At 38.9% G+C, this 24685-nt stretch overlaps 2 protein-coding genes across 2 annotated transcripts; one reads left to right on the top strand and one right to left on the bottom strand.

The window, feature by feature from the left end:
- Positions 1–1004: 1004 nt before the first annotated feature.
- On the top strand, positions 1005–12654 carry oxtra (oxytocin receptor a). Its single transcript, XM_053636634.1, has 2 exons — positions 1005–4466; positions 12311–12654. The coding sequence occupies exons 1-2, from the start codon at positions 3533–3535 to the stop codon at positions 12562–12564; spliced, it is 1188 nt and encodes a 395-aa protein (XP_053492609.1). The 5' UTR covers positions 1005–3532; the 3' UTR covers positions 12565–12654.
- A 719-nt stretch (positions 12655–13373) lies between these two features.
- cav3 (caveolin 3) lies at positions 13374–21290 on the bottom strand. The gene is made up of 2 exons (XM_053636635.1): positions 18038–21290; positions 13374–15181 (listed from the first exon to the last, which is right to left on the bottom strand). The coding sequence occupies exons 1-2, from the start codon at positions 18146–18148 to the stop codon at positions 14840–14842; spliced, it is 453 nt and encodes a 150-aa protein (XP_053492610.1). The 5' UTR covers positions 18149–21290; the 3' UTR covers positions 13374–14839.
- Between the last annotated feature and the right edge of the window lie 3395 nt (positions 21291–24685).

Raw genomic sequence — 24685 nt, 5'->3', positions numbered from 1 at the left:
AATATAGGCTATGGTGCAGATGCGTCCAGACAGATGTACTGCATGATACTATTAAACAGTTAACATTATACTATCCTGTATGGCATGTACAAAAATGTAAAACAGGCCCAACTGGAACTACATTTTGGAAAAGAAAAAGTGACTTTGAGGGTTTATTGTTGAAGCATGTACAGTATTCAGGACCTTCAGTCAAATAGACTACGCTTCTGACTGTGTTTCAACAGGAACAATGACAAAAGCAACATCTGTATTTACATCTATGGGAAGAACATCAGAAAAACGAAAGTACTTCTAACATTAATCCACACTCACATGGCAGTTTACATTTCTATTTAATAACACAGCATAATCAAAATCTATGATCAATTGTAAATCAATAAAAAAAATACAGAAAAGAAAAACAGTCTATAACTCTGCATATAATTTTTTTTTATTAGGGATGTGATACAGTAAGTGATGTTCTGTGTATCTCAGTCTTCATTTTGGGGATCTGTAACTGAGCACACTTGCTGCCTAGCCAGAATGATGTCTGGGGCTTAAATTGAGGCATCCAGTCTCTGAAAGGGAAATTGAGAGGGCTGAGAGCAAAGTCCCTGTACAATCAGTAAATATTATTGGAAATTGTGGTCACAATTGGTACAGTAGTGATATATGTAAGGAAAAACAGAAGAGCAACTGTTCTTGACTAAGAATGTCAAAGCAGGATGTGATCAGACTGTCAGCAAGAACATTCTGATGTGAACTATGTAGACAATTAATCATTACAAAGATGAATGCACATTTCAGACTTCACTTGTGCAAAAATCTCTGTATTCTTGTCACGTGTATGAGTCCATGTGAGGCATGCACCAAGAGAATGGCACCCGAGTGCTAGACTCCTACAGTGACGGGGTCTGGTGGTTCTGTTATCCTGGCATTTTGCTGACATGATTTGGGTCCAAGAAAGAGTTAGAAGAAAGAGCACTGCAAATCAATACAAAGTTATTCCGACCGATCACCTTTATCCTACGATAAACATTTCTATATTGTTGGGAGTAGTCTCTTCCAGAAGGAAAATGTTACTATCGACAAGGTGCAAAGGCTTACTGAATGGTTTTTGGAGTATATAACATTTGAAATGTTACGGCCTTTGTAGTCACTGTTTCACAAAACAGTTGAGCGACTTTGGACTTACAGCATGCTCTTTATGACCATCATCAAAACACATCTGGAGGGACTGTGCATATTGACGTACATCACTCCATGAACTTTTCAGACCTCTGCTGTTTTGTAGTGTGCTGGACAGGATTGGTGAATGATTTTCTGATTTCTGAACATTCCTTTGAGCTCCTGTGACACGTCTCAGGCACAAGACCAGCACTCAGTGGCTACAATTGAATATGCTAAATTTTATTTACAAAAGCGTGTAAGCCTATTTCACCCTGGAAAATAGCCTGCAGTTGGCATTTAGGCAGGGCTGCAGTTAGGAATTCTGGGCCCCCTGAATGAATAGTGGCGCATGCTCACAACTCTGAAAGGGCTGATTTATCCTGAGTATTTCCTTTATATTATGTAAAAAAAATGAAGCAGCTGCAACAAACACACAAGCTCAAAATGGTCCATAAAGTGGATCTATTATTAGCGCTTAAGACAGCTGTCCAACCACTGTTAGAAAGTCTTAAAACTTCATGAAGCTGGTTAAGCCATAAGCACCAGAAGCCTGTAGAATGAATGTACTACTAGCTATTTAATTTAAAACATTAACCTTTCTTCAAAAAGAAAGGGGTTATCCACTGGGCTCCTTCACTACTCATTGCGTCTCTCCTTTTTTCTGCCGTTTTTGAAATCCTGATTTATATTGTTGTAGTTGTTGTTGTTTTTGTTGTTTTGCCAGACAAAAATTGGCATGTCATCTAGGCCACTAATCACACTCAATCTCGTGAACCATGAACAGTGTACTAAACAATTTTTTAACCTTTTTCATCATTATTGCATGATTTTGTAGTTTTGCTTAAATTCTGTTTCAATTAGTATATGTTACCTTATTATCCATATAACAGTTCAGTCATAGCAAGGAGCCTATGGACTGCTGGAATTTTGTGGAGCCCCTGCATGGGACTATAATTGTCACCGGCTTTCACCCCGCTATTGACAGTCCCGGATTCAGGGTTATGTCTGTGCAGTAACATACACTTGTATATAGTCTAATGGTAATAGGGTTGGGGGTTCAAATCCTGCCTCCACCCTGTGTGCGTGGAGTCTGCATGTTCTCCTCATGCTTCAGGGGTTTCCACCAGGCACTCCGGTTTCCTCCCCCAGTCCAAAGCGATGCATTGTAAGCTGATTGGCATTTCCAAATCGCCCATAGTGTGTGAATGGGTGTGTGAGTGTCTGTGTGCGATTGTGCCCTGTGTTGGCACACCATCCAGGGTGTCCCCTACCTTGTTCCCCAAGTCCCCTGGAATAGACTCCAAGCTCCCCATAGGATAAACAATACAGAAAACAGATGGATGGATAACAGTGCATTTTGTTACTCTGACTTGTGATTAACGTAACATTAACATACCCATCTATTGACAGACAAAATGTGAATTTTGAACGTTATACACATTAGACAATGATCATCTGAAGTGTAATATTTTACAGATTTCTGAGTGGAAACTGATATCACCCAAGTGAACCAACAACATGCACCCACACATGCATGTGAATATTATTATTTTTATTATTGTTATTATTGTTATTATTATTTTAGCAGATGGAATGGTGAATCTTTTGTTTTGTTTTGTTTTCTTTTCTTTTGGGTTGTTTTTTTTTAATTAAATTTTTTTTTTTTTTTTACCTTTTTCCCCGAAATGCGTGTTAGAATAACATTTGCATAAAACGTGTCATTATTATGTTGCGAGGGCAAAGACATTTTAACCTATGCGAGTTAAGCTGCTTGTTCTACAATTCCTCTGACAGAGTATGTGAATTAGCCCGTTATCAATTGCAATTAAGCATGCGGACATCTACTGGAAGTCATGGGTAAGTCTTTATACTGATCCAACGGGTATAAATATCATGATGAGTTTTTGCTTCTAGTGGGCGCGCTCAGAGAGAGTGTGTGTGTGTGTGTGTGTGTGTGTGAGAGAGAGAGAGAGAGAGAGATGGGGTGTTTGGGAGGGATCGGGGCTTCTTCAAGGACTTTCCTCTCATTCTCACGTCAGTTAGTAGGACCGGCTGCAAAATGCACAACCGCTGTAAGTAATCAGATTTGATGCTGCTACCTTTTAGACGTGAAATTGAAAACTTTCCATATTTTCAATATTGTGACTTTAAATATTCTACTATACACGTATATGTTCTTGTCTAAAGTGAGGGATAACTAGCCTAGAAATATCATACACGACACTGTTTAATTAATATTTTTGGTTTGTTTATGTTTTATAGTTTCCCTCTCTGCCTGCGACATTTCGTATACTCAGCATGCCTGAAGAAATCGTGTGCTCCACCTAGGATAAAGCGGCGCGCGCTGTGGAGAAGTTCTCGTGCATACAAGACGTAGAGTACCATGGAGGAAACACTTAAAGAGCAGGACATTTTCAACGAGACTCTTAACGAGTCATGGAGAAATTACAGCGTCGGCAACGACACGAATGGTGCCAATCAAACGGTGAATCCACTAAAGCGCAATGAAGAGGTGGCCAAAGTGGAGGTCACGGTGCTGGCCCTGGTCTTGTTCTTCGCCCTCGCTGGGAACCTGTGCGTGCTGCTCGCTATCCACACGGCCAAGCACGGCCAGTCGCGCATGTACTACTTCATGAAGCACCTGAGCATCGCCGACCTGGTGGTGGCAATCTTCCAGGTGCTGCCCCAGCTCATCTGGGACATCACCTTCCGCTTTTATGGTCCCGATTTGCTGTGCAGGCTTGTGAAGTATCTCCAAATAGTCGGCATGTTCGCCTCCACCTACATGCTCGTGCTGATGTCCATCGATAGGTGCCTGGCCATCTGCCAGCCTCTGCGCTCCTTGCACAAACGGAAAGACCGCTGGTACGTGGTGTTGTCCTGGGTGCTCAGCTTGGTCTTCAGCATCCCGCAGGTGTGCATCTTCTCTCTGCGGGAGGTCGGATCTGGAGTTTACGACTGCTGGGGAGATTTTGTGCAGCCTTGGGGCGCCAAAGCCTACATCACTTGGATCAGCCTCACAGTCTACATCATTCCTGTGGCTATCTTGAGCATTTGCTACGGTCTCATAAGCTTTAAGATCTGGCAGAACTTTAAGCTGAAGACCAGGCGCGAGCAGCAGGTCGTCACTCTGAGTCCCACGGCCGCGCGAAACGGTGCGCTTTTGGCGCGTGTCAGCAGCGTCAGGCTCATCTCCAAGGCCAAGATCACCACAGTCAAAATGACATTCGTCATCGTGCTGGCTTACATCGTGTGCTGGACTCCGTTTTTCTTCGTGCAGATGTGGTCGGCGTGGGATCCAGCTGCGCCCCGGGAGGGTGAGTGAGTTACTTCTCGTCTCCGTGAGTGAATCGCGTAGCGCGCGGCGGCGCATCTTATTTTCGCTCAGCGCGTACACTGAATATGTCTGTGTTCTTACTAGAAAAAAAGAGAGAAAGGGGGAGAAGAGGTTACCTCGAATAAACAGCTTCTCTCTTGTCTTAAAAATGTGTGAGATTACTGTACATGGAAAGAATTCTGTTTCCCGTGTTTCATTTGCGCAAACTGCAAGTGTCTCACTGCAATAGTATTATGTCTTTAGGTCAATAGTATGATTATGTCTTTTGGTGACATTTGAGCGGTGTTATTCATATAATGACGTCATTGATCTAATACTGCATAGACCTACTTATTTTAACAAATTTGATTGATAAAGAATATAACTTATACAACCGTCTCTGCAGAGCAAAATCCCGCTTTGTAATTCATACCTCTACATATTCATTCAGCATTGGGCTTGTTCAGGGCTAAACGTCATACAATCATATCTCATCTGAAAGCAATGATAAAAGTGCAAAGTGAAAAAAAAAAAAAAAACCCAAGGTGTGCGTGTGTGTATGCATTCTTCGAAATAAAGAAATTTATATTGCAAGCACACTACAAATATGTAGCCATTTTTCATACTTTAATCTACCTCTGAAACTTTTTTTTTTGTCAAATAAACAAATATATGCACTTAAAGAAAACCATACTATTATTATAGAGAATTATCAGAAGTCTTTTTAATGGCTACATTTTTATTTAGACTGAATTTTTTAGAGTTAATCTGCTACAGCTGTGAGGTCCATCACTACTGTGACGACTGTTCTATGGTTCCAGATCATACACCTACCCGAGGACCTATAAAGGGTCAGAACGTCCTTGGGCTAATGCAGTGTATTACAGGTTTTTTTTGTTTGTTTGTTCGTTTGTTTTTTTGATTGCTTAAACACATTTCAATCCATAACTTCTCACCCAATTCCCCAACCTTCCTATTTTCAGGTCAAAATGAAGCTCTCCACTCAAAACCATTCAATCTTGCTGAAAATCCAGACTTTTGCTCTCAGACATGGCACACAAGCCCTCAGAACACACGCACACACTAGAACATAGTCTTACACACTGTTGAGATAAATTCAAAACAATACTACAAAAACTGGTAATAAGTTATGTTGCTTGTCGTTCTCCCCCTCAAAAACAAACAATACAACAAATGTATACATTTGCACATTTTGTTTTCCTTAATGTACTGTACAGTACAATATACCAAACAACTACAAAAAAATTATTCTGCCCCAGCATCCCGTCTTTGGTCTGGGACAGGCCAGAGAATCTCGTCAACATCACAGGCTATATTGGCCCTAGGCACGGCAACGCGGGTAAAATCCTCTTGCATGTCTGATCCACCCCTGCCATGCATCAACTGAAATCTCCAGGCAGGCTTCTTCTATGGCCTGGAGGAGGTGAACACGGATGTGAGGCTGTCGGTCATACACTTTCCACCGCTATGCCGAAAAAAACTCTATCGGGTTTAGAAAGGGAGCGTATGCAGACAGAAAGATGTTGGAAAACGTTGGGTTATTGTTAAACCAGTCACGAACCAGAGCAGTGCAATGGAAGCTGATGTTATCCCAAACAACAGCGTAACAGGGCTGCTCTGGTTGTGCTGGCTCCCTCTGGCCAAGCTGGAACACACATACTCTTTTAGAGCATTAAGGAAATCAAGGATGAGCATAGTGTTATAGGGTCCAAGAATGGCCTGGCGATGGAGCATAGCTCGTTGGCTGATGGCCATGCACATATTGATGTTCCCTCCTCGCTGGCCAGGGACATTCACAATAGCCTGATGACCAATCATATTCCTCCCCCTTCTCCTTCTTTTGGTCAAGGTAAATCCTGCCTCATCAACAATGATAATCTCATGGGGATCAGGCTGGCCTTCAATCTCAAAGATTCTCTGCAAAACACATGAAACACAGTAGAGTAAATGACTACCCTGAAACACAGTTCAAGAGGGCACGAATAGCAGACCACCATTTGTACTTTGTGCTACAGTATAAACTGCTGTACTGCTATACTGTGAGGGTACACAATAAATCATACAATATAAAAACTCATACTTGAACATATTCCAAACGTTGGTCTTTCACTCTGTCAGAGTTTCGTTTGAAAGGGACGCGGTAGGCTTGTTTCATCCGGAACCTGTGCTTTCGGAGGATGCAGTCAATTGTGGAGAGGGTGCTGGCATTTATCACTCGAAATTGGTGATTGTCTTCAATCACTCTCCTTTGAGTATCTCGCAGGCAATGACCATACATTGTTGGCAATGACCATAATTACCAGCTCCCTCTCTTGCTCCTCCGACAAAAGTCTTAGCCTGTCTCCATCAGGTGGTCGTCTCTGTGTCCTACAAAAAAAGAAGTACTGATTACTGTAACTGTAACGCATCCATTTTATAAAATGGAAGCATACAGATACAGTCTATCTGTATGTAGGCAATTTGATGGATTTCTTTTTATTACAGTAGTATAGTGCAACAACTACAGTACATGTATGTGTTGTAACAGCACAGAGTACAGCACTCAGAAGTTACAGTAGAGAGCAGTTTTCCTCCCTGATGTTTCTTATGATCGAGGTGACGGTGAAGCGACTCATGTTTGGCTGTACTCGTTGCCCAGCCTCCCTCATAGTCATACCATGGACAAGGACATGGTCAACTAGAGTGGCACGAATTTGATCCGAGACTTCTTGTCTCCTTGCCCTTCCCCGTCCTTTTCCTTGTCGTCATCCTCCTCCTCGTCTCCCCACTCCTCCATCTCGTCCTTCTCTTCCTCCTCTCCCTACTCCTCCACCTCCTCCTTCTCTTCCTCTTACTTCACCTGTTCCTCCACTCCCTACTGCTCTTCGTCCTCCTCCTCTTCGTCCTCCTGTCCTTGACCTCTTCCTTCACGTCTCTCTGGATGCATTGTTCCAAAACTGAACGAACTGACTCTGGCCCTTTTATCTATCGAAGGTTCTGCTTGGTGTGTGATCAGTTTTGACTCTTAGTCATTTCCACCTGGGTAACTGTATGCTAATTGAGCTGAAGCTGTACTGACTTGAGTGAACAATATTGAATGCTACTGCTTTCTAAATGACCACATGGTGTAGGCAATGAGAAACGAAGGGGATTTGTGTGCAGAGTTTTGCCGTGACAGTTCAATAAATCTGACTCGTGTCAAAACAGGGGAATAGTGTTTATAGTTTAGGGAAATGGGTCTGCTTTTGGATAAACGGCATTATTATTTTGAAATTTTAGTTCAAAAGCCTGGTTATAGTGATTAAGCAACCGAGGAAAACTAATATTTATCAGGAGTGCAGCCCTTTAAATCATGAGCAGCATGAGAGATTATTTATGTTCCACAATATCTCACCAAGCCAAGGATGAAACCCATGATGCTGCTGATAAGGACTATATTTCTCAAATGATATCGAGCAACGGACAGTGTTTCTAACATCTCAGCATGGTGCTGTGATAAATATTGCCAATGATTCTTCTAAAGCGATTCTTAGAAAGCTTTGGTGAGCAGACAACAAACAAGTTGCGTTCTGTGTTTGGATTTTAGTTTTAATAATTCAAAGTACTACTGAGTTGCAAAGATACTGTCAATTATTCATATTAGGTTTATGATTTAATTGTATTTTTAAATGTACTTTTAAAATGTTAGTGAGCCTTTAAAATTTCTCCTTACCTCACCTTGTTGCAGGCTGCAGAAAAACAACTCAAATATTCCTTTAGAAAGTGTGCTCAGAAAACACAACCAAAACACATTTCCAAGAAACACACTCCTCAGTGTTGTACTATATACACCTCTAACAGAAGTATATTTGAATCAATACATACTATGATTTTATTTCACTGTTAATGCATAAGTCATTTGTATTTCAGTGGCTTTGCTGCATATTCCTTGCAATCTCGCAATAATAGAGAAAGTTCCGTAATTATAGATCCGCATATCGTGTTCCATGCGTGCATTACGGTGTTCTTTGATGCTGAAGAAGAAGAGACCTGTGCTGCAGGGTGGAGAGAAAGCTGCAGACAGTCATTATTAAAAAGGAAGATGGACTGAGAGTATAGCCATTAATCATGTGCAGCTGTAGTTTTTAACAAGAGGCTGGTGTTAGCAAGACTATGGAGCTGCTTGCCATACCTCACGCCCAGCAGGATTTTCAGATATATGTCACATTCACTTGTTATCAAGATCAGACATTAAATGTGGGTGAAATAACAGCCACGGTCTCAGAGGGTCGCGGTGCTCTGACTCAGATGTAAATAATACACGAGTGTGTTACGAAATAGATATGAATAAAAATGAGAAACCTTTATATGTACAAAAATTCCAGCATTTAAAATTGAATATGGTTCTTTTTGTACCAGTAAGTGGTCAGAAAATTTCTTACAGGAAACAGGCCTCTAAACCGGTCTTAATTTTTCCTCTTAAGAAAACCTGAGGTACAGAGTGTACCTTAATGTGTTACCCAGTGTATTTTTAAGCACACTACACATCATCAGCCCTAAAAGAAAACATGTCTGTGTTCTTGTTTTTAGGTCTGTGTGCAATATAATAGAAAGTCTCAATCAACTTGATTGATATTAAGGAATAATACATGTGGTGTCATGATCTCCTCAGACGATTCCCTATGCTATGCTTTTGGACAAAGTGATTGATTAACTAAAATGTGTGATGATGGCTGAATGTGAGAAGTTTGAGGATTTGGATGAAAGAGCTTTGATATGAAATAAAAAGAGAGAGCGTTATCTCCCCCTGTGAAGTCAAAGGCATGCATCGGATACATCAGAAAAACAGAATTATGGACAGGTGATGGAGAGAAATCACATCTCCTTTGTTTTCATCTGTATTGTGATCTATAACGTATAGAATTGTAATTTACAGAAGGTTTGTGCTGACATTTAATTTTGTATAAACTTACCAAGTGAATTATATTCCTGCACTCACGTTGTCAGATATGAATGAAGTGTTATGAGCTGCTTCTTCAGGATAAGCCCATAATGCGGCTTAAACCTTGACTGATTTTCAGTCAGAGTGGATTGATATGATCACAACACACTGTGTGCCAGTTGAATTCCTCTGACTGAAATAAAGTGTTTACTGGATCTAGCTTGCAGATGAAAAACTGCATGAAATTGGGATTGTCATGGCATGTTGGGCCTCCAGTTTAATCACTAGAGAAATTGCCATGTGTTGAATGTCCATTCAATTAAAAAGAAATATGTTGATATAAGAAAACTGACTGACAAAGTCCACAAATTACACGCATTCAACTGCAATGTGTGCAAGAGGCTGTTTGATAGAGGGCATGATGTAAAAGAATATTGTAGTTGAATGAAAGTGGTTTAAAAAATGTGCTTCTTTATAGCTCAAGAGAAAGAACAAAATTTGTGAAACCACACTCATTCAGCTACAATATTCTTTTATAGTGTGTCCTCTTTTTTATATTTTGCTATGCTGTGTAGTATCCAACAGCCCCTTGTATACAGTACTGTGCAAAATTCTTAGGCACCCTTTTTTTTTTTGTGCAAACTTTGTTATAGATTTTTATTTTACGACGATTCAGATATTGATTCACTGAATGAAGTGAGTGAGTGATTCAGTGATTCAGATATTGATTCACTGAGTGAAGTGAGTGAATGAGTGAATGATTCAGTGTTTGATTCACTGAGTGAAGTGAGTGAGTGAGTGATTCAGTGATTCAAATATTGATTTAGTGAGTGAAGTGAGTGAGTGAGTGATTCAGTGATTCAGATATTGATTCACTGAGTGAAGTTGTGAATGAGTGAATGATTCAGTGTTTGATTCACTGAGTGAAGTGAGTGAGTGAGTGATTCAGTTATTTACTGAGTGAGTGAGTGAGTAATTGAGTGAGTGGTTCAGTTAGTTAGTTAGTTAGTTAGTTAGTTACTCCCATGGCAGGTCTGTGAGGTATGATATAAAAGCAGATATGTTTATATCTCTCTAACACCATTAGTCAAACTGCAGACAAAAGAGAAGTTACTCATCCTGCTGTCCAAGCTCTCTGTTATCACAGCCAAAACAGGATGCTCCACAGTAGTCCAGTTTATTGAAGCTTCACATGGCTTTGTAGCTGCTGTTCTCTGATGCTGAACTCTATTCCATAGCCCCGAGAGACTTACAGTCCTAAGACATTTGGGCTGGTGACAAAAGAAAATTCACATCAGTCACACAGGACAGCTATTCTGCTGTGATGACCCTTTGATTCTCTTTGCCAAAATATTTAGACTCATGGCTCTACTAAGTCCTTTACCATGTGTTTACCATGAACGATCATCTCTTGTGCTCTACCCTTCATGCTGCAAAAGGTTATTGTTTCACTTTCATCCAAGCACATAATGAAAACATTCAATCTTTGCCAAAGCACAGAGAACACTGTGGTGAGTATTTCACTTTTTATACAACAGTCATATTCAGTTAAGGACTGTAAGTTGTAAGATGGTCATGGCTAAATACAGAATATATGAAGAGGGCTAAATGTATAATATAATGTAAACTAAATGGGTTTAGAGAAGGGACCCATTACAGTGTGTATACAGTGTGTATAAATCATCTATTATGAGAAGGTGTGAGTTCATTAAAGAAAATACACATGCTTTCCAACACATTTAAGCTTGCTTCTATATTACATAAATGTTCAATTTACCATGAAATGAATAATTTTCCAGCACAACCTGTTCCAAGACTAGACCTAATCTGTGAACAATTCATTAATTGACCATGTATTATGGATATCCTAGCTGCAGTGGTGTGAGCTAAAAATGTTCAGATTTCACATGGTCTGCAGGGCCATATCATCTTTTCTTCACTAGTTCTTTTGATATAATAAAATATTTTTAGACGGCCCAATATCTTTCCAAAGCAATAACATTGTAATTATTTTGTGTAAATTTAGACCTTATGTTTGTATTTGCCCTTTGATCCTCAAAATTTACTAAAATTCCTTTAAATAGATTTTTTTTTTTAAATTTCGGCCTAAAACAGCACCAGACCAGAAAACCGAATGGCAGAAAAGAGAACTATATTTTCCTGATGGGACTGCCTCGATGTTAATAAACTTGTTGCTGGTGGTGACAACATGGTGGCACAATGACTAGTAATGCAACCTCACTGCTCGAGGGTTCCCAGTTTGATCCTGTGCTCGAATTATTGTCTGTGTGGAGTTTTGCATGTCCATATGGCCTCCTGGTTTTCCTGTTTCCTTGTACCACCCAGAAACACATTAGTAAGTAGATTAGCTAGGCTAAATTGGCCGTAGATTGATATGTGATGAGAATGAAAACCACAATGGCATTTCGAATTATACAAATCTTTTATCGAGGTATGTCTTGACTTTTATCCAGACTTTCTGGGTAACGTAACAAATTTGTTTGACTCTAACCGTTTACAACCACAAGGCATATTTTATTAATTTTAAAAAAAGAAGTTGAAAGCTAACTAACAAAAAAAAGGAAATGCCAAAGGAAAGGAAACTACATAGTAGAAGTGTATACATACTTTAGATTCTTCAGATGAGTTCTTGATTTTAGCATGGATATCCAATACCATGTATGGAAGCATCTGCTCAAGGTATGGATATCTTCAGCCCAGACACAGAGCAAAAAAGGAACACATTGTTGATTTAAATGAATTTTTTCTGCTTGTTGCTTCATAGACCAACAGCATGAGGTCCACGGCTCTGTGGAACTTGCTGGCTGATGATTGTTAAATAAAGAATCCCTCTCATGGCCGCTGATTGTTTGCTGAGTTCAGTAATTCAGAGAAATGAACTGTGTTTATCTCTCCTCTCACAGCGATGCCTTTCATCATCTCCATGCTGTTGGCCAGTTTGAACAGCTGTTGTAACCCCTGGATCTACATGTGCTTTGCTGGACACCTGTTCCATGACCTGAAGCAGAACTTTCTGTGCTGTCCGGCACGCTACCTGAAGTCGTCTCAGTGCCGCTGTGATCTGGAGCACAACTCGAGCCGCAAGAGCAACTCCTCCACTTACGTCATGAAGAGCACCAGCAGCCAGAGAAGCATTACCCAGACATCGTCCACATAAACACTGATGCATTGCACATGAGGACTGGGCATAGACCCACACAGAATGGAACAGTGATGAGCACAGATGGTTGTAAACACATGGAGACAAGCCTAATGAAACTCACTATCAGGACACTGTTGGAGCTTTGGCTCTATCGTTGTGATTATTTCCTGGACTGCAAAAAAAAGACCACCATCAGAATGAGGAGAGGGTGACTGTAATGTCATAGCAGATGGCATGCTACCATAAATGTGGACAAAAAAATGTCTGGCTCTAGATTAAAATCTATTTGCATTTTGGCCTTTTTGAAAACCCTTGGCTTGGTTTTTTTTTTTCTTTCTGATTCTCACCTACATATGCTATTCAATCTATATTGTCATTCATCAAAATTCCATTCGAGAAAAGAAAGAAAATATTTCATAGCTTCCTTTTCTTGTTACTTAAAGTCATATCTTGTGAAAACTGCATGTATTTTGTGGATTTACTAACATAGTCAATAAAGTCAATAATGTTTCAGTATCAACTTGACAACAGTAACGCCTGCAGCAATTCATGTTTTGGGGGTTTTTTTCTGTATTTTTCCAGATGTAGTTCTGTTTTGTTTGATTTATTTTATTACTTATTAAGAGCTCAGAATTGCTTTCCCTTTCTTGCTCATGACTTTTTACTCACCCAACAGGATCTTCTTGATCCGTCTCATTGCTATTTTGTTGTTGTTGTTGTTGTTTATTGTTTGTTTGTTTTTTACAGCTGCATACAACTGCATATTCAGTTGCAGAGAACATTTAATCATACACTTTTGTGATGTTAAGATGTTATCAGAAAGAATGACCCCAGTGAGATAACTGAAGTAAAATTCTTAATGTTTCCCTAAAAAAAAAAAGATATTTGAAGGGAGAACATCTAGTGTGTTTATCCAACAACAAAGGAGTGTCATAATGTCTCTTTTTTTAATACAGCAGTAAGATTGTTCAATGATTATACTTATGTCTCAGTGTTGAATTCTATGCTTTACAGACCCTTTTTTTTCTCAGTCAAAAGGCTACTGAATTTTACTTCTGAAAAAAGCAGTCATATTTACTATTAATATAAGTCAGAACATGGAGTAATTTATTGAAAATAAAGTGTATGTCATAACAAATGTGACTGTGACTGACTGTTTTAACATAAATCTATTTACATCCCCAATTCCAAAAAGGTTGGGATGCACTGTAAAATGTAAATAAAAAACAGAATGCAATGATTTGCAAATCTCATAAACCCATATGTTATTCACAATATAACAGAGATCAACCTTTTGTAAACTAAAGCAAATGTTTAAACTGAGGAAATGTACCATTTTAAGAAAAAGGAAAAAAAAAAAAAGGTAATTTTGAATTTGATGGCTGCAACACGTATCTAAAACATTGGTACGGGGGCAACAAAAGGCTGTGTTACTAATAAAGAAACAGCTGGAGGAACATTTTGCAACATTTCAGGGCACAAACGCACACACTACGTACAATTTAGAAATTCCAATCAGCATACAAGGCATGTCTGGGACTGGGGAGGAAACCGGAGTACCCAAAGCACACACTCCACACACACAGGGCAGAGGCAGAATTTGAAACCCCTACCCCAGAGGTGCGAGGCAAAGTGTTCCATTATTAGCCACCGTGCTTCCATTATTACTCTATTATATGAATTAAAGTTGATATCAAGATAATCAGGATAATTTAGATTCAGAAACAAAAATATTAATTGAAGAAGAGTAGGACAGTTTGACTTTCTTAGATATATTTATTTGGTGTACGGTCCAAATCACACATACTGTATGTGATAAATCAATACATCTCTAGTTATCTAATTTATAAAGGCAAGAACATAAGGATTGTATCATTCCACAAGCAATTTTATCTTCTTTCATTCTTTTTTAACATTACAGGAATACAGTAAAGAAATAAACTTGTACCCAATAATAATCTTTAATTAGTACACAGAGAGAAGGCCTTATCACATAAACGCATAAGACTTGTCATCCGCTGTCAACTCTCAAATACTCTTCAACATAAATATTTCTCTGAACACGTGAGTAACTCAAGGTGAACTGCCTGAATACCTCTGACCACACCTTAAAAAAAATGTCTAAGCAGCAGCATTCAGTCACCATTATGTACATCTACCTAGTTTTTATTCATATAAAGGCAATGGGGATGAGGCCTAAGCCCATCTGGCCTCTTTTAAAAAAATAAAACGAAACCAAAAGAACACCCAATTTCCCTGGCAGCCATTGTGAACATTGTTTTTGTGACCCCTACACTTCCTTGCGAAGTGCCACTCGTATGCTGCTGAATACTTTGCCGAGTGCCTCGAAGAAGGGGTCGCAGAATGTGTGGATGCAGAGCGAGTAGATTCGACTCAGGCACTGGGTTTCAATCAGGTAGCTCTTGATGCAGGGCATGACGGCCCAGATGTGGCAAAAAGAGATGCAGGCGAAGCAGAATCCCCACAGAAGCGCAACTGGGATACCAAAGACAGCAGACAATATGCGGTAGCACCAGTACTTGGAGATGGTGAAGGTGGTGTAGCTGGCTTTCCACACTCCGTCCATACTGTGTGTGCCATCAGGCTCGGCAATCACGTCTTCAAAATCTACCTACACAGGGAGATTAACACCTGTTAAACCACATGTGTTTACTTCTTAATAATAACTGTCCTATTGACTCAGGACTTGTTTTTACTCTATTGGCTGCTAAATGTATTAATTTCCAATATACACTAACCAGCTACTTTAATAGGAACGCCTGTATCCCTACACATTCATGCAATTATCTAATCACATGGCAGGAGCACAATGCATAACATCATTAAGATACAGGTCATGAGTTTCTCCATTAGAATGGGGAAAAGACTTTTGACAGGTAAAGATCGTAAAATGACCAGGTGACTTTTTTTCCGTTTTTAACTATGTAGTTAATGTCAGTCTATGCCCAGTGTAGATTCAGATACATGATCTTTCTTGAAAGGAGTTGAACCCAATGTGGTCTTCAGATCTTGTAACCCATCCACCTCAAGGTACTGTACATGCTGAGATGCTTTTCTGCTCCACACAGTTGTAAAGAGTTACCGGTTACCGTAGCCTTCCTGTCAGCTCAAACCAGTCTGACCATTCTCCACTGATCAATAAAGAGTTTCCGCCCTCAAAACTGCCTCTCAGTGGATGATTATGGCTTTTCGCACAATTTATTCTCAACACTAGACTGTTGTGGATCATAATCCCAGGAGATCAGGAGTTTCTGAGATATTCAAACCTGTCCATCTGGCACCAACAACCATGTCACAGTCAAAGTCACAGAGATCACATTTTTCTCCCATTCTGATGTTTGTTGTGAGCATTAATTGAAGCTCTTGATCTGTACCTGTGTGGTTTTATGAATTGTGCTACTGCCATATGATTGCATTTACATTTACATTTACTGCATTTGGCAGACGCCCTCATCCAGAGCCACTTACATTTATCTCATTTATACAACTGAGCAATTGAGGGTTAAGGGCCCAACAGTGGTAGCTTGGCAGTGAGGGGGTACTTCTGATCAGTACCCCAGAGCCTTTAACCGCTGAGACACCACTGCCCCTGTTAGATAACTGCATTAATGAGTAGGTATACAGGTGTCCCTATTAAAGTGACAAGTAAATTTATCTTCATACCATGTTGTTGAGTAACTTAAATGTGCAAACAGGAGATAAATGTCATGTGAATTAAATAAGAATTTTGCATCATATTTACAAAGAACAGTTTTTCCGCTGTTGTTGTTGTCGTTATTATTATTATTATTATTATTATTATTATTATTACTCTCAGATAAAATGTCCTGACATAAAATCAGTATAATCATAATACAAACAGAATTTAACACCACAAGTCTTCATGTTTTCAGACAAATACAGAAAGTTTCATTATTGCAATATAATTTAGTAAATTTAGACCCAAACAGAACAGGAGAGTTAACATTATTAGATGAGCTCAGGTCAGAAGCAACCTTTCAGTACAAAAGGTCAGACTGTAATTGTCAAGTAATTCGTTCAGAGCCTCCCTTGCTAACACTGTGACGCTTAGACCATATTTAATTTGTCGTATCTTATTGTGCATTAACTTGACAGCATCGGCTGAAGCAGGCATTTGTTAAAACAGAGCATCTCTGAGGAAAGGGACATGGCACTGATTGAATTATTGGTGGCGGCGGTATTTTTCAGCTATATGGTCAAATAACACAGTTCATTTGTCTAAGAAAGAACTGCAGCATATTTGCTATTTTTACTCCCTTAACTGGTGATTTGTCTTAAAGACATGAGCTTCTGATAAATTCCACTAAGCATTAAGCTAGACTATCTCAGTCTGTTAAACTCTGTCTGTGAAAAGCAGCTATATTTATAGGCTTCTACATATCCACTACAATATAAGGAACCGTTTACATGTCTGGCTTGATCTAACTTGTGAGAGAGCCTGTCACCAGTGTAATTCCAATCAAATGATATTGATTTTATAATGTTACCGCACTATACTTATACACAGTCTGCAGCTACACTCTTCAGACCACACCTGCATATGTTCATTAGTGTAAGCAGGTTTAATATAATCAGATACAATCTCGCTGTTTTTGACGTGTTGCACTGTCTAACGCTAAAACATGACGATTGCATCCTTGTCTAATACAAGTAGAAACAGGAGATACTTCTACTATAATTCTTCAAAATGGAATAAATCTATAATTCCATAAATAACTACGGAAACGATCCAAGTGCTGTATACTGTCGCTTCATTCTAATGCAACACATGGAGGTTGCTATCAACATGAGTACACAGCATGCATAAAGCTTGAGTCATTCAACCCCACCAATCGTAATGTAGCTGCCCAGCAAATACAGTCATTATTTTTTATCAATGTAAACACTGCCTTAAATGGATTCTTTATGAATTATGACATATATATATATATATATATTGTATAATATATTATATATTATATATTATATAATATATTATGATATATATTGAGATATGAGCGGAAAGGGCAATCATGATCTAGCTGTCCCACCCTTATATGCCTTCCATAAATAAAAGCAGCATAGTCTGGCCTGGCAGAAGTATGTCTAAGGGCTATTTTTGGGTCATGGCCGGCAGCTACAGTGCTTAGAGCTGTGCACGCAACCAGATCTGTCTCCACGGACCAACTTAAATCAACTTATTCGTCAGTTGAACTGTCATTACTCTTGAAAACTTTTGTTTGCATTATTAATCAGAACTGATCTGTAGAAAACAGAGTTAAATGACCTGGGAATACTAACACTGTGTGCATTTGAGATGTTATGCTTTTAACATGCTAATTTTGATCTTTTCAGCTTGAACCTCCGACAACCAGAAATCCTCATTACTGAACCAGGCCACTAATCCATATTCATCTCATTGAAGTACACTGGAATAAAGAGACACGTGAACAAAGCTTCCACGTACCTTCACGACATCCTCATTAATTTGCTTGGGGTCCCTGTTGATCAAGTCAATCTCTTTGGTATGAATGTCTTTCAGGATCTTCTCCTCATTGATGTTGTACTGGTTTGCCATGGTGGTAGCTTCGGGCCCTGAACTGGCCGGAATGGGAGCAGAGGTGAGCCAAGGAAGGGTCCGAATAAAGAGGATTTGATGCCCTAGTGAGCGGATAAACAGAAAGAGTGTGTGAACAGTTGCCTCTGAACCTCACGCCGCTGATCTGAGGACACGCCTGGAATGTTAGAGGACAGCTGCACTAGACTAGACTCTACTCTATAATGGGTCCCTGTCTTTCACTTCCTCCCTCATTCGCTTTCTCGCTCAACCCCCTTACTTTACCTTGTGCCTCACATCATTTACACACTATATCATGTGCACCCTTTGTAAAGGCAGTGCTTAAAGAGAAATCAAGTGGCCATGTCAGATTTAACACCTAGCTGTGAGGTGAACCAGGCAGGAGTTGCACAGTGGCATAAATTTCCACTAAGGGGTGATAGTTTATGAGTACACTGGTGGTACTTAACTGAGTTAATTGCAAGCTAATTTAAGTTAACTACTGTTAATTAACTCTTCTTATCTGTATCGTCAAAGAGAAGATTGGTGTCACCTAATGAGCACAGCTATTTAAACTACAGGAGGTTTCATCCAAGGTTTAATTGTGACAAATGCACCTTATACCATATCTGATTCCAATATGAAAGGTGGCTCTCTTTCAAGTGTGATAGTGGAAGTACATAGAGTGAAGTATCCATTGTAGATGAAGTACTGTATAAGAGAGAATAATTTACATACATTAGTGTTGCTATACAGCATGTGACAAAATGTGTTGCATTAGATGTTGCTTACATAAAAAAAAAAAAATTGTGAAGAAAAGAAATTATTGTATGTACTGTAAACCATTTCATTGATTCATCTTCAGTAACCACTTTATTCTGGTCATGATCATGGTGGATCCTGGCCAATTCCGTTATCACAGGACGCAGTTTGTCACGATTAACACACAGAGTCACACCAAGGGGTAATTTAGTATAGCCAATCAACATACCTCAATATTTTTGGACAGTGGAAGGAAACCAGACAACCCAGAGAAAATCTACACAACCACAGGGAGGACATGTGAAACCCCACACAGTCAGTAAACCAAGCTCAGGATCAAACCCAAGACTAGGGAGCTGTGCGGCAGCAATGCTACTCACTGTACCACCTATACCCATTCCCCCACTTAATTGTTTTAGGTAAATGATTATGACAGGCATAATGTGACAGATTTTATGAGCCTATTTCTGCGTATGATGTCAGTCAGAAAGTGTAAGTCAGAAATTATAGATCTTTTTGTGGTCTCATGGAGAGGAATATCTCAAGGCTAGATTAATTTTCACCAGCACCTAGGGTCAGTTTCGATTTGGCTTTCATATGCTTTATTTCAATGAATGCTGAGGATTTATAGGAGAGCTTTCTCATTGACATCATATGCAGAAAAAAAATTTCCGCATTATCCCTGTCATAATCATGCATCTACAGTAAATCAATTAAATTGGGCAATGGGTTTCAGTGTGCTTCTTTTACAAACAAGAATTTATTTTATTTACAAAAAAAAAACAAAAAACCCCAAAGATGTTTTAACCACTTTTACTGCAATGCATTTTGTCATGCACACATGCGTTCTACTCTACACTACTCTGCGTAAACCATTCTCTCTTATACTCATTCATCTACACTAGATACTAAACTCTATGTATTTCCACTAGCACACTCGAAGTGTTAAAGTATTGCAAGGTGCTAGCACTCTCTCTCATCACTGAAAGTGTTCTTCAGAGATACAACACACCACGCTCACTGAACTTGCCATGATTATGTGATTGCACATGATATATTGTATAATACAGCACATTGCCATCTCAAGGATGTAAGACAATTGCTGTAAACAAGTCCAGCTGATATTTAAGATTTTTTTTAAATATATGCCCAAGCCCAGTTATCACTGACCATTTTCCTTGAGGTGTACCTTCCTGCAGGTTTCATCTCCAAGCAAAATATAACACATCTGTCTTAGTTGATCAAGAACCTCTTGAAGCAATGATTAGATGGTCAGGAGGGCACGATTATGGTTGGAACTAAAGTCTTCAGGAAGGTAGATCTCCAGGAACAGGGTTGGTGACCACTGCTTTAGCCCATGTACAGTATATTAGGAGTTGTAAAAGATGGACATTAGCTTGCCGTAAGTGTTTGCATAAGTGTCAGTTCTTGAAATTTATACCTTATTAAAGATCAGGATGTATTTCGAATTTCAATGTAAATTCTCAGAACTGATGAGCTCTGATATAGAGTCTGTCCTGGCACGCGTTATTAAATAAAAAATACTGTGGCTAATTTCATTTAATAAATTATTATTTTATGAGACAGCTTTTTAACAGATACCATCTGCAGAAATAAATATATTATGCAGAAATAAAGCTAACAATGCAGCCAACAATAAAAGGCAATAAAACCATCAAAAAAGTCACTTTTGACACCTAACACCTTTAGAACATGATCATTATTTGGCCTTTGTGCATTCTAAAAATGATTGTGGCTCTACTACACCTACTTGAGAAATTGTGTCTTCATGTTTATTTTTGCCCTATCAATTAAATTGAGTTTCAAATAAGCACACAATAAGAACAGCAATGAAAATGTGTCTTTTTTTCTAAAACATTTTTAAAAAAAATAAAATTTCATTTGATAAAAAAAAAGAAAAAAAAAAAGCTAAATAAATGTTCACACAGTGTGATACTATGTACTTTAAATCTGTGTCCTTTGAGGGCCTATGTCTGTGTGCAGTGCAGGTAGACACACAGAATAGGATCATGTGAAGAAATAATACTGCAACAAGAGATATGAGAGCAAAACCAGCTCCTTGTTAAACAAATGGGAACATCCACTTAACAAAAGCTACAGCACAGACAGGCAACAGAACTCCCACCCACCTTACACAAACCTCAAACCACTATTTAGGCTCATTAAGCCAGTGAGCATAAGTGCAACTGTTATCTCACAATCACATTAGAATTTCAACGTAAATGTTTAGCAGTATGTTAAAACACACAAACTTCTCCTCAGCACCATATAACTATTACATTATTTATGAACTGCTGTCAATCCAGCAGGACACAATGGGAATTTCGTTATTGTTATGGGATAAATTTGGCTACTACATCACAGATATCAGGGCCCAACTACAAATATGACACAAATGGGCTCTTTGCTTTTAGGTAAGAGTTTGATTTGCTTTACTAATGACAGAAATTACTTGCAGCACTATATTCGTTACACAAAATGTTTATCTATTTGTGGGAAATATAATAGCAATATTCCACACCAGACATGGTTTCTGTTGATAAGCCAGCCCTAGAAACCTCATGGCAGATAGCAGAATGCTTTCTGAATCTTAAAAGGCTCCATGTGAATGCACAGTGATTTATGACACAACACTTTCCAAAGACCTAAATGAGCCTTGTAAAATTCAATACCCTGTCCAAAAATAAAATCTATAAATCCTCTTCAAAAAAAAATTATCATAAAGTCATTGATGATACATGTTTGTAAAAATGCTTAGGAGTTCAAATCAGAAGTTGGTTCATCATAAATATGATATATGAAATATGCATGCATTTGCCCTCCTCATTATTCTGTTGCACCAAAAGTGAAAAGTAGAGAGAAGCAATATTGCTGCTGGTCTACTAATGAGAGAAATATTTGCAGTGTTCTGTGAGCTTGGGTGGGTTTCGAGTCTCAGTGGAGAGAGGTACAAAAATACCCTACACAGATGATGGCTAGACATGCCAGAGTCAAATGTTTATAACAACAGGGAAGTGGCTTCATGGCTTCACCCAGCAAAAGCTGCTTAATTTAATAAGGCTTCAGAGGAAACTGTCACTTCTATAAGGTTTACATTTTTTAATAATTGATTTAAAAAAAGGTAAAATGACATGAATATGTATAAATACATGTTATATCTAGGAATCATTTTTGAAAAAGGATCTCTATGCATATGCACGTAACTGAATCTTTACCCCATACAGTAGTTTAGTATGGAAATGCAGAAGAGATGAAAAGTTGGATTTAGTAACTGGGTGAATTGGGACTATAGACTCAAAGCATCTTTCCAGACTGAAGAAGAAGGGAGAGATGGTAAGATCCAGCACACTGGCCCACACCACGTTTACCCGGTGCATGTTCATCAGCAGAAGTTGCACAGTGGGGATTATGAGCCTAGGAGGAGAGACAGAGATCACACCTCTCATTACTGACCAATCATATTCAAATATCAATACTGACTGATATTGGTGCAACAGATAAAGCTCACATACATGCCTGCATTTTCTCTTTGTACCTAATGTATGAAAATAGCTTATCTGTTTATAGGAATAGCTTATCTTCCTTTAACAGGAAGTTTTCCTCACTTCCTGTGCAGCCTCACTTACCAGATGTGCAGGAAACTGAGGATGAAGAAGAGCAGGCCAGGCAATAGTGCTACAGGCCCAGCCTGGACATATCGAACAGAGCATGACATTTACATTACATTTATATTTATTCATTTAGTAGAGGCTTTTATCCAAAGCGACTTACAAATGAGGAAATACAAGCAAAGCGACGTATCAAGCGGAGAACAATACAAGTAGTGCTACCATATAAGATATATAATTCAGTTCCAGAGAAGCAAAGTGTGCAGAGTAGAGGTGTAAGAGCCAGAGTAAGGTTTTGGTTTTTTTTCGAAGCTGTGCACTGTTGCAGGCTCTGCAATCACATCCTCGAAGGTCACCTGACTGGATACATAATGCACTTATAGTGACCTTTAGTTTCTTGCTATCACATAAAAACTGTCCAAGTCAGTTGCAAGCTGTAAAAAAAATAACAAGCGGCACTAGACATTGTTAAAATGTTTTGTTTTGTTTTTTACCTGGCAATTGGGCCACTATTTGACCCTGTTCATACCCCTCGATATAGAGAAGTATCTTATTAATATGGCGTTCATTTCATTTCATTAATCTTAATATTTAAGGCATGCCACTCATTATTATAAGGTAATTGTCTTTAGTTTGTAAGTGTGGTTTGTAATAGGTGCTGCACTATGACATGCTGATTTTGTATTCTTGGCAGTGACACAAGTTGGAGTCAAATTCCCTTCCTAATGAATTGACATTAACCATTAATGAAAGTGCTTTTGATGTATAATGAAAACTGAACACCTGGGTACCTTTGAGACTCATTGTAAAAGACTGAATTTGTTCTTTGTTACATTAATACCTGATGTGCATCAGATACAGACATTTGGTTCAAATTAAAACATTGTCTGCTATTTAACAGAGGTTAAGTAAGATCAGCAGCACAATTTGACTAGGAGGTAATAGGTTCAAACTCTCGGCAGTCATGTGAAACCTCTATATAACTGAAGATGGCAGTATAGCGCCATAGGTTTAGACCACTTATATGTTTAGAAACATGTTTCGATGCCTTGTTATAGATCACTGTTGCATTGTTTGTTTTCAAACGCTAAAACAATATGGTTTATCTGAATGTGATGTGATGTGATCCCATCATCCAGATAACTCACGGCCAAGATAATGACATTTACATAAATGGACAAGCTCATACAAGAACAATCAGGATATCTTGTTCTGTCTGTTCTGGTAGGTTAAAAGTGGAGGAGCAATGACAACTGGATATATTACCTTAAGGAAGCAATTAATTGCTTTGGGATCCCTATCCTTTATGAGTACATTCCTGCCTTTGTGAGTAGAATCCTTTTCATCTTGGTTATCTTTGGAATAATCCACATATTGTTCCAGGAGATAAATTCTCACATTTTCTATGTCTTCCATGTCAATCCTTGTGTCTTTTAAAGTACAGTCCCTAATATGTTCCAGCTGTGGTTTGTCTTTTTTTCCACATTCTCTCTCTGGTAGTGTGGTTGATAGATGAAGGAAGCTGGAACCCTGAGGAAGAGGTTAAACCATTAGCACCAAAGTGAGAGTATAACTGCACTTTATGTCCACTGAAGAGTGGAATCCACATGCAGATTCTTCTGGCGCCTTGGCCTCTAGATGAAATGCCAACGGCACCTCGATGAGATGTTCACTAAAAGTGAGCAGATGGAATTCAATAACACTGACTGAATTGTAGAAACAGAGACTCTTGTACCTTTTTTAAACAAGTACGCCTTCTCTCTCTCTCTCTCTCTCTCTCTCTCTCTCTCTCTCTCTCTCTCACTGTGTGTGTGTATATCACTATAATTCAAGTAGTACTTTTTTAATGTATGACACACTTGCCTGAAGACCTTTACTGACCCATGTATTGTGTGTTTTGTGCTTCTAGGACTGATCAGGATAGAGATTTTTGTGCTATAATATTGCTGCAAAACAACTTATACCCCCCACTTTCCTTTACTTTCCAATAAAAGTGTTCTTTGGCTTATCAGGTCATGTTTGTGTTTGTGACCCTATAGCACTCCCTAATGGTCAGACACAGATCTAACTGGAATATGAACTTTAAAATACCAACAGTCTGGTACAAAAATAATAATAATAAAAAATCGAAAGGTTTATATGGGGGGTGGGGGATAATAATGAATTT

This window comes from Ictalurus furcatus, chromosome 11 (assembly GCF_023375685.1).
Source record: "Ictalurus furcatus strain D&B chromosome 11, Billie_1.0, whole genome shotgun sequence".
Classification (NCBI taxonomy): domain Eukaryota; kingdom Metazoa; phylum Chordata; class Actinopteri; order Siluriformes; family Ictaluridae; genus Ictalurus; species Ictalurus furcatus.
The sequence above is the reverse complement of the archived record's forward strand: the minus strand, read 5'-3'. Positions and strand labels throughout refer to the sequence as shown.